The 11,534-nt window shown below is 37.1% G+C and overlaps 1 protein-coding gene across 1 annotated transcript; it reads left to right on the top strand.

The window, feature by feature from the left end:
- The first annotated feature begins 2,765 nt into the window (after positions 1-2,765).
- Positions 2,766-11,099, top strand: LOC135687347 (AP-5 complex subunit zeta-1). Its single transcript, XM_065203887.2, has 3 exons — positions 2,766-3,543; positions 5,968-6,152; positions 7,175-11,099. The coding sequence occupies exons 1-3, from the start codon at positions 2,800-2,802 to the stop codon at positions 9,063-9,065; spliced, it is 2,820 nt and encodes a 939-aa protein (XP_065059959.2). The 5' UTR covers positions 2,766-2,799; the 3' UTR covers positions 9,066-11,099.
- The last annotated feature ends 435 nt before the right edge of the window (positions 11,100-11,534 follow it).

Here is an 11,534-nt window from a genome sequence, read left to right as displayed (position 1 = left end):
TATGTTATTATATTTTGGATTTATCATTAAACACCAGTTTCAAATAAGCGCAAGGCAAATTTTCTTGGTTTTAAAGTAAATACATTCTAGTTTGTGATGGTTTAAATCATGATGGTTTAAATAAACACCATTAATTTAAAGTTGCTCGGAAATAAACGTTAGGAAAACAGGTATAGAAAGCCACAACATGTAGAACCCAAAACTGAACTATAGAAAAAAGGTTTTCCATTCCATGTACGGAAATTTAAAAATAATAAACTTCTCTATTTCTGGCAAGAAATAAAAGACACAGAAGTTAAACCATGTTTGAAAATTAAACCACATTTACATGCGGAGGCACGACATCAAGTTCCTTAATGCTTTAAACCAAACGAGGTATTGTACCAAAGTTTCTAAACTTTTTAGAATTTTAGAGTTTTTATACAAGGTGCTTACTTGTATTATGATGCACAAATACAAAATTTATTTTTTTGTAAGCAGTCCGTTTATAAACACCATGTTTGAAGTGGACACAGATCTTAAAAACGCCTCTTAGCTCAGGACAGAAGTTACAATGCAAGTTGCGGGGAAAACATGCTCCCTCAGAAAAACAAGTCATAGACATCAGGAAGTCAGATGTAAGGCTACATTCCCACGCAAATGCCTCAAACTACCATAAACCCCTAAAAGGAAGAGGTCTACACGAAGGTTCTAGGCGTGGGCAACCTACGGCCCGCGGGCCGGAATCCGGTCCGGGAAGAGAATTTTCATGGCCTCCGAGATGAAAAATATCTTATTATAATTTTTTTTGGTTGGCAAGGACGATTTTCCGAAGGTTGACAAAAATTGAATGATACATAATCTAAAATGGCTTTGAAACTCATCCCCGAAAAGAAGAGCCATCTCGTTGTTGCAGATCTAAAACTACAACTAAAGCATACGATTCATCTATCGGGCAGCATTTACCGGTAAACCTAGATTGTGCGAAAAACTATCATGGCGACATGTTTCGGATTATTGGTAAAGCCCGATCGTCGTTCGATCCAGCAGTTTTGGAATCTATCTACATAAGCACAAAAAACCGCTTTTGAGTAGACAGAAGGAGTTCGTTTTCACCCTAGGACTCCATTTGGTAAATTCTCAATAGGCAAGCGGCACTGATGGGCAACTTCAACAGTCATTTACTCGCGTTTCTGATTGGCTTATTTCGGCCCATAACAGGGTATGTATTTTTCCTAGCGTAGAGTTTTCGATCTATGTTCTGAGGTTTTATATTCTGAAGAGCGTCAGACGAAAAGCTTTCGTAAATGTTTGCCATTTTCAAAACCATTTTTAAGTTTTATACCACCAAAAGATTATTTGCATAATCTAAATCTTGATCAAATGATGGGAAGATTCATTATCCATCCGCACGAATTCATGCTGCTTAAAGACAGGACAACAGAAATTTTCGAGGCACTGGGCGAAAGTTAACATTGAACTGCTACGAGAAATAAATGCTACAAGAATGATTCTGACTGTGTGCACTCATGGCAGTTGAGCAGGGATCACGGTTGTCCCAATTTTATCATGTCTCAGTTGCTAGGGTGGGGGCTGAACTGGATAAATCAGTATTTAAGTATATTTAAGTGGATGGTCTGAGCTAAAAGGTCGATGTTAAACGTTAAAACGTTGTATTCCCCAAACCTTGAATCACATCCTTTTTAATTCTGGTTGGTTTTACTTTTTGCATTCACAATTGTTACAGTCTTATCTTTCGTTGAAAACTATCTATGTAAAAGAAAGGTTATTAATTGTATTGTAAATTAATCTAAATGAAAGTTTTTCATTATTTTTTACTTTCATTTTTTACAACTATCGTATTCGTCTTTTTATTACTTTTGGTCCGCTTAAAGAGAAGGTTTGAAAGATCTGGCCCATTCTCCAAAAAGGTTGCCCACCCCTGTTCTATGGGATATTAGGGAAGAAGTTAACATGGAAGGTACCTTTTCTCCACTATAAAGCGATGCACCAGTCCTACCTAAAAACATGAAGACATCAATGCATAAAAGATGACCAAAGGTATAAGAAATGAGCGTGTTGCTGGAGAAAACTAAAACAGTTAGGGTTACACCGAAATAAACAAATTTTCAAGAAAAGAACTAAAATGAGTGTGGTTGGATAGGTAAATCGCGAACCAGTCTCTAGTAGAAAGGCTACGCCAAGCAACGCGATACAACGCTATGTCGAGGCCATTAATACCTCAGTCAAAATTGATATGAAGCATTGATGGAAATGCTATGAAAACACAAACACGTGACACCTTACCCCAGTATTCCAAACAAAAACCCTAAGGGACAAAGGACTCAACAACATTGAACATTTTCTATTATAATAGGTACAAGTTTACTTATAAAACGCGAAGAAGCACGTCACAAGAGACCATGACGAATATCAAACAAATATAAGCTTAGGGAGAGTCAATTAAAGGACGAGCCCCCCTTTGTGAGATTAACCCTAATTATTAAGTTATGTTGGCTGGGTCTACCTCCGGACAATATCCATAAGCTTTGGAAACCTTCCCAAGAAAAAAAATAAGGCAGGGCTCGAGAATGGTACATTAATTCGTTTTAATTGGCTTTTCTCACGGTCATTGATCATACGACCGCCATGTTTCCGGGATATGTGAAAAAGGAGCCTTACAGCAAGCTACCCTAGCAAGTTGGGGCTACACTTTTTCCTGAAAAAATGTATTTTAGTTCCACCTAGTGCTGTCAACAATGATATATCAAATTCTGTATCATAAACGAGGCTGCCTGGTAATTAGAATAGCTTTACAAAATGGCTGACATGGAAGTGGTGATCAACTTACTTGGGCTTGAGAAATCAGCTGTTAAGAGCGATAAAAAGGAACACCTTACGAACAGACAACTGAAAGATCTATTCGAGGAATCAGTTAAGATTTTAGTTCGTCTAAAAGATAAGGATTTGGAAAGAAGTGACCTAAATGCCATAAGAGCGTTTATTTTTTTATTAAGTGGAGATTATGATGGATCTCTTCGCGATGATTTAGCATCCATAGGCGATGATATCCTCAAAACATTAATCTCGAAAATGCTGTCACCAAGCGAAGATAAAGATACAAAAAGAAAACTGAGCATAACTATACAGGCGAAATTGTTAATGAAAGTTCTTTTGAAAGAATTGTCACCTCATGTGGCAAAATCCGGTTCAATGTTGATTCTGGATCATATTCAAGTCAATTTGGGCAACAGGTACAATACGCTAGTACTTTTAAACACGTTATTTCATCATTGCACAGACAAAGAGCAATTTGCAAGTGCGTGTCATTTTGTGATCAAACTTGCAAAGAACCAAACAGTGAGCAGTAAAATTCACAGAGTTTGCATTGGGCTCCTGTGTTCCCTCGAAAACCCTTCCTTGCTTGCAGAAGTTACAGAAACAAACCTGGAATGTTTTGAAGCTGCCTCAAGAAAACTTTGCAATTGGCTGATTTTTACGTCATCAAATCAAGCATTGCCCCCTGCTCAACAAAATGAAAAAGCTTCTCCAACAAGGAAGAAGGTAAGGAAGAAAATCTTCATTTCTTAGATTTGGATTGTCGTCATCAATTTTGCGTCTTGCTTTCCACTGACCAGGCTTTTGGCCGAAAGGCGTGCGATTGCACAAACATGCCCTGGCGCATGCCATCTCCTTTAGAGGAGTGCAAAATATGACAAGCCTACTTTTATTTTGAGAGCAAAGTTCTTATTGATTGGATTTGTTGGTTTATGAGACAAGTTTAATTGTTTATCTTTCCTTGGTATTATTTTACTTCATGCCACTTCAAAAAGGCTTAAAACCTTTTCAGGATTGCGGATTGAATAAAATTTTGACATAATCGTAGGACTAATCTACAGTTGAATCCCGATATTATGAAACCTGGTTATAGCTAATTTTCCTGTAAAACAAAAAAAATGTCTGGCCCCTTGGATTCTGTCAAACCCCCTACAAATTTCCTTAGTATAATAAATCCAGTATATAACAAACTCTCATTATTATGAACCTAATTGTAGGACTCTTCGTCATAATTTTCCTTGATATGACAAACTTTTATATGAAATTTCACCATTATTTTGGTCTACTTATTCCTGGTGTACATTTATAACTATAACTCAAGGGGATCATTTCTTTCATCGGCAAAACAAACAATGGCAAACATGCACTTTTTATGATGCAAAAAATGGAGAAGAAATTTGTGCAAAAGTTTACACCTTTTCAAGGCTTTATGCCATTTCAGTGAATAAATCCAAACACTGAAGACTATAACATTCATTTTTGCTTTCATTTTTAAGAGAAACATCAAGTGTTGTGAACAAGATTTTCATTTTCAATCATTGATTCAGCAAAATAAGTGGATTAACCAACTATTTGATAAAAGTAGCAGATTTCCTAACAGCCCCCTCTTAAGACTTTGCTATGCTTTTAATCTAGCTTTTGGCAACATTTAATTTAATCAAAAATGGCCCACCAATTAGGTACATGAAATAGCTGTCATGCTTGATAACCGAGGGCCCTTGGGGCACGGATTTACAGGCAAAAATGGTCATGACATTGCAAACATTTTTCTGTACTTGTAGTACCTTTTTTGCTGATGTATCAAATAAGTTAATGAAAATGGCTTTGACAAAAGCAAACATTTTATAACATTGGTGTTGTGAACTCAATATTGCTTCGGATGCAAACAGCTACTCGAACAGTCCATGAGGCAAAGAAATATACATTTTTATTCTATCATGCTGAAATTATCACTCAAATCATTACAACTTTATTCGCAAAATACGTAATGTTTCTGAAATTAGTTCTAAAGATTATGTAAGTTTGCATCACGTGTCTTCGTGGCACTCATTGACTCCGCCACAATTGGCTAAAAGCTTTTTCGTTTGACACTCCTCAAATCATAAAATGTTAGAAAAAGGGTCCACAAGAACATGATGAAAATATGTACCCAGTTTATTCTTCTGTAGAGACTTGCTCAAGTCTTCAGAAAAAACATGTTTTTTTAAAATTTAAGCTTTTTCATCAAATTTTTTTAACAAATTCATCAAATTTCAAATTTTTCATCAAATTCATCAAATTTCATCAAACAAATGTTTATCAAATTTTGTTATTTATCAAATTTTTCTTGTTTAAAATTTTTCAGCAAATTTATTGCTGTAATCATTGCTGTCTTGGCAATTTCTGTGTAGACATATTATGATAACAATAAGATTTTGCAAAAAAATGTCACACTCCATCACACATCATCACACGCCTGGATGTTTTCAGGTGTGCAGTGCTTAGAATGCCTGCCCTATGTTTCCCAAGAAAGCCTGCTGATCCTTTCAAAAATGGATGTCAGATTTGCAAAAGTTGAATTTAGTTTTTATCTGACAATTTCATGTTGTTTCTTGCATGTTATGGCAAAGTTTGCAAGTTACTATGTTTATGAATATTTAGATGGTTTCTAAGATGTAACCAGAATTTGCCGCTACATTGAAATCCAGTTAAATGTAATGGAAAAGCTGAATTTTGAAAATAGCTCAATTTAAAGCCTTATCTCACAAAAATATGCAGTTTTCAGCACAGATTAATTTCAAAATGATGATTATAATTCTAATAACAATGTTTCGCAAATACGAAGAAAAAAAATTTGAAAGCTGACTCAGACCCAAGTATAGTTTGTTATTCCTCTGTTTCCATTAAGAAATCAAGCTAAACAAAAAATAAGCCAAACCCAGGAATTTCAGGGATTCACTTTTGATATACCAAATTTTTGTAGTTCAAGCTTTTTATCAAACAGGGAAAAATTACCAAAACTTTGCTCAAGCCTATTATATGAAACAGTAATTTAGGATTGTTTCAGGTTTCCTGCTGTTGCCCATAAATGTTTGTTTGAAAAAACTACACAAACTCTGACCAGTGATTTCTCTAAAGAAACTCAGCTATTTGATTTTTTGTTTGTTTCAGATTGCAGTTCAAGAAATTGATGGGACTCCTTGTAGAGACTTTTTCACTGTGTTGAATTTAGCCTCTGTCTTGAATACAAACCAAATGCACAATATATATGCATTTTCAATGCTACAGAATTGGTTGCTTGTGCTACAGAACCATGATGTTGAAATATGGAATAATGTATTAAAGACCATACCTAGGTATACCTTTAGCTTTTTACATACAATGGCAATTTAAAGGAAAGTTTCTGTTCACTGGTTTGTCATAAAGTGCTAGGCAGAACTGTACATAACTAATGCAACCTAAGCAACACCTCAAACCTTGAAATCCCTGACAGCACAAGGGACAAACCAACTAAATATGATAATACCTATACAGAGTGTGGTTTTAACATTGCCGGATAATTGCAACAAGCATACAAATAGGAGTAGCAACTTAGAACTTTGTTTGAAACTCATCAAATTTAAAACATGGGCAGGAATTTGGGCAGTTATACTATCAAACCATGTATTATTACATGAAACTTTTATGAAACATAAGATACTTTTATTAAGTTCTGAAGGCATCAAATTAGGATTTAATATTTTTTATTACAGAATAATCTAGACATTTTGATCTTAGGTAATCTATACATTTAATGATCTTAATATTAGAGCAACTCAGTACTGTGGCAGTCCACTTGTTACACAATAAAAGTGCAAAAACAAAAGTGCAACATCGCTCATTCTTCACCTGAAGACACCAAACTTTTTATAAGGGAGATACTGATAGATCTGCACGTTGGTTTGTTTTTGGTAGGAAATAAATACCATCATCAAGTCTTCAATTCATACAACAAGTCATTCCATTTTTGTTTTATTTCTCCGTTTTTGATCTCCAATAAGAACAGGGTCTTTACAGTGAATCAGGGAAACATCACATTCCCAACATTAACTCAAATTGTTCTCCAAGTTTTCGTTTTGAAAGGATCAACAGCCTTTGAATATATGCACCAGAGGGAAGAAAACAGTCAACAAGTTAAATGCAATATGTTTAGCGTCTTTAAATACATTAGAGTCTTTTAGAGTTAGTTTAACATATATAGCGCATGTGATCCTAAGTTCAATGTAGGGTCTTTAGTTTCAGAGTTTCAAAAATCAAGTGTTTAGCTTTCATTTTACTGACAGGCTTTCGCTTCAATGTCTCAGACTCCTTCAGCTTTTTCTCCGTCATTTAATTTCAGGACTTCTAGACCATCTTCTGCTGTGCCCCATCATGTAGGGCAGAGCTCGTTCTACGTTGCCTCATCTGCAAGTAGTGATTCTTCTGGCCCGGTTTCACTCTCATCGTCCTTATCGTCGCTAAACAGTTTCTTGTATGTTGAAAACGAAGGAGATAAATCCAAAGACTCTCTTGACTTGATACAGCATAGCCCAAAGTTTGCCACGCCCCCGAGCTTTTATGAAAACAGGTCTTTGCACAGCCTTTCCTCGAATAAAAGGCCGATGTCAGTTTCGACTCCCAAAAGATCGGATTCGATGAATAGAGATGCGTCATTTGCCAGTCGCAAGATGTCATCAGCTTCGATAGTGTCCATGTCAACTGGAGGAGTTACTCTAAAGAATGCAAGTGTTCGCTATTGCCTTAGACTTCTTGGACAAGCTGAGAAAATGCCACGTAAGTCTGAAGACAGAACGATTCTCACTGCTGCTGTTATTGAGGCGGTCAGAATTCTGACGTTGCTGTGTCAGCAAGATGACACACTTGTCAAGAAGGTTTTCCCCGAAATTGAGCGTGTTCATGGAAGGATCATTGGAGAATCAACGTATGCCAGAAGGCTCTACCCTGCGGACATACAGTATTTTGTGGAGCATTATAACAGTATGATTTACAATGCTGAAGAGCTGGTACAGTCGTACCTCAAGACAGTCCCTTCCCAAATGTACACAAGCTCTTCTGCTTGTTTTGAGATATTTGATTTTTGTTTGAGAAACTTTGCTTTCTTTGAGCAATTTCCATTTTTGAGCAGGTTTTTTCCTAACTTGTTCAAAATGGTCGCTTGGAATCCAAGAAGCTTCTTGTACGAGATTCTAGAGTTACTTCCAATTTTGGTAAACGACTCAACTGCCTGTGAACTCTTTCACAGTATCCTCGACATACCGTGTACCTCTGCTATGCTTGAGCTGACGCAATTAAACACACTGGATAAGTATCTTGAAGAGAATTTCGAGGCAAATTTTGGAGAATCAGGCACGTTTCTGAGCAAGTCGTCCCATGCAATATCAGAATTCTTTTTGAGATGCGAATCTGGCGGGCCAGAAACCATCGACAAACTCGACAAAGTTTACGTTGCCATAAGACCTTTGTCGAAAAGGACCAGGGTTCAAGTTTGCTGTCAGATAGTACCCATGTTGTTACGAAAGTTCTTTCAGTGTGTTAGTGTGCAAGTAAATGAAAATATGATCAAAGAGCTGTTCCCTTCAATGCTAGAGCGAATTTTTATATTGTTTCCGGACCCAGCTTTCCAAAATGCTGTAAGGACTCTTATGTCGGAACAATTCATCAAATTGTGTATCAAGTCTCCGACGCTCATTTCTTCCCATCAAGACGAGGTTCTGTATTTTTTCAAGCAAATCCGATGTTCACTACCAGGCCTCGATTCAGTGGCTTCAAGTCTCGTATACTGCATCGGAGAATTTTCTGTCCGCCCTGGAGTTTGTAGCATGGAGCAAATAGCAAAATATTACGAGATAATCGAAACGCTGATTTACGAAGCCAAGTCTTCCTTGTTTTGTAACGACGATCTTCCTGTCTGCGCTAGACTTGTATCATCATTGATTTCAACGGCTGGAAAACTAGCAGCCTTCTCGCAAGACTTTGTCCCTAAAACCGTGCTATGTTTGACGAAGTTGGCAAACACTGAATGGGGGATGGGCTGTTGTAGAATAAATCAACGTGAATTCGAGGTGGTAATGTCACGTGCAGTTGATGTCATAAATGTCCTGCGTTTGCCGAATGTCTCCCCTGCAATTCTATGTTGCGGAGCCAACACTGAACCATGGCATTTAGATGCTGATAGTTCTCAAAAATTGAAAGTTCATGCCATGGCTAGGAGGAAAGCCAAACACAAATAAGGTATGTCGTCTATGGAAAGCTTTCTCATGATATCTAGAAATACATTTAGGTCTGATTATCCCCCAGTTGCTATTTTCCAGGGATGTTCCTCACGCATCTGTGTTGCAAATCTTTCTTTGAGGTTGTTTTTGTGTAAGTTGAGGGTGCATAGCTTTTTATATGGTGCTAAGTCAATGCTCTTCGAGTCCCAAACAGCACGAGAGCACTTTGGTAGTCCGCTATCGCCATAAGCGATCAGAACAGACCTTTTGTGGTCCATGGGTCGCCTCTATTTTTTGAGTCTGTGACGAGCTCATGGTATCATAGATTACTGAGATGATTGCCTTGGGTTTATTTTAAGTCTTGACATTGATGCTATAGGTAAATTGGATTCAGTTGTGGGTTTTAAATGTCTATTTTCACCGAAACCTATTGCCCATTGTGCGTTTCACTTTCGCAGGTTTTTATCGATCTTTGAAGATTTGTTTTTAAGTCCTGCTTCATGATTAAACTTGCATTTGTATTCCTTGTTTTTTAATGCCAAGTCTATTTCTTGCACCTGCGAGAGTCGTTACGAATCTCTCTAGAATGAAAAATGTTTTTTATGAAGATTTATAGATGATTATCGCTGTATCAATTTTTTATGCTAGTCTTTGTATAATTTTAGTATATTTCGAAGAAGTTAATGATAGTGACAAGAACCAAAATGTCACTATTCGATGATTTATAAATCAATTCGTTGATCAATTACTTGTTGAAAATGAAAGCAACATTTCTATAAAGCAATGTTAATACTGACAGTGCTTTAAAAATCCTTACTAACAATTTAGAGTAATTTATTCGTTATATGGATAAAACGCATTTGCACTTCTATATATAACCGCCGCCCAATGATGTCATTTTGGTATCACAAAATCTCTAATTGTGGATACTCAAACGCCATGCGACTGCCGATCCAACGCAAGGTCAGCAGGATTTCTCGAAAGACAGCGGGCTGTTTGGGGGACGTTGACTGGGTTTTTCTTCGCTATCAACAATCTTGATCGATGGAGTTTATGATTCATTTGTACTTTAGGGTGAAACCATTCTTCTCCCTTTTTATATTTAACATCAGATTTTGTTACTGATCATGCAATTTCTTTAAGAAATTTATGATATGAGCTTGCCAACTCGGGCTGACCAGCTTGGCAGGGCCGAAAACCATTCCCTATCATATTCAATTTTCAGCTCGCTTTCTTGCTTAATTGACATAACATTTATTTATAATTTTAGAAGAATAGCTAGGTGGAAATGTGAGTTACCTTGGAGCACATCCGGTTGAACCGGACCTTTGAACATTTCCGCCCTATTTGCCATGACCCCGCTAATATTAAACAGGATTCCGGAAAACTGGGCTTGCTCGTTTTTCATGTAAACTGGACTTGCGTGTTTTTCGTATAAACCGGACTTTCTCGTTTTTCGTATTACCGCATGCTATGTTTTATAACAATTTATCATGCAAATTTATCCTCCGTTGGGCAGGCTAGCCCACTATTCCAGGGTGAAAGTCCTCATATTATTGACCCCTACGGGGATTTTATTTTTAAACATTTTTAGTTGCGGCGAATATAGCAGTGCAAATGCAATCATGCCGATGAGGCTTTAAACTTTGAAATTTTTCTCTATTCAGATGTTTCTTGTGAATTTATTTTACCGATTTTTCAATAGATTTATATATATTTCTATATATTAGCTGTTTCTAGGGATTCTAGATAGATAATTAATATAATTGGGATTATAAGAGTTACTTGTAAAGTTTTGGTATTAATTGTTTAGAGTTTATTCCTTCTTTCAGTAACAATGAATTTGGAAACGCTTTTACTGTGAAACCGCCATTTCTGTGTTTGTGTCTCCTATTTAATCAAAGTATTTTTGCTATATGCTTAGCATATCCATTAAACTCCCGATAACTCGATCATTCGCTCAGTCGAGCTGACATTGCATGCCTCTTGCCAAATACTTCCATAAAACCCCCACCCCCTCCCCCGGTCACTCAAACATTCGCTATCTCCAACCATTTCATTGGTCCCTTGGAGGTTCGAGATATCACGAGCTTATTGTAGTTTGATGTGTATACACAAAAGGACATCAGTGAAACAGCCAAGTATTTAATTGGCTAGCCTATCTAGAACAGGTTAATCCAGTGCTCGGGTTTGAAAAAAAAACCATGAAATACAATATGAGTTAAATCTGTAAGACTGTCTGAGATAAGGTTAGATTGGCAAAGGCTCAGTTGCGAGGGTGGCTCAATTGTTAGAGGCGCTGACTTCAGACCCAAGGATCCGTGGTTCGAGCCCCTGGCATGACCAAACTTTCACCCAGAGTGAGGAGAGTCGCCAGCTCTCTGTTATTCCAGGCATAGCAATCACGAAGTATGGTCACATCGAGAGGAAGGACCAGGACTCTGCTCGATCGATAAGCATAAGCTTCTCGGTGTCCTATAAACTACT

This window comes from Rhopilema esculentum, chromosome 20 (assembly GCF_057945365.1).
Source record: "Rhopilema esculentum isolate cy_ngs chromosome 20, ASM5794536v1, whole genome shotgun sequence".
In the NCBI taxonomy this organism is placed as follows: Eukaryota; Metazoa; Cnidaria; class Scyphozoa; order Rhizostomeae; family Rhizostomatidae; genus Rhopilema; species Rhopilema esculentum.
Note: the sequence above shows the minus strand (reverse complement) of the source record. Positions and strands in the feature narration are given on the sequence as shown.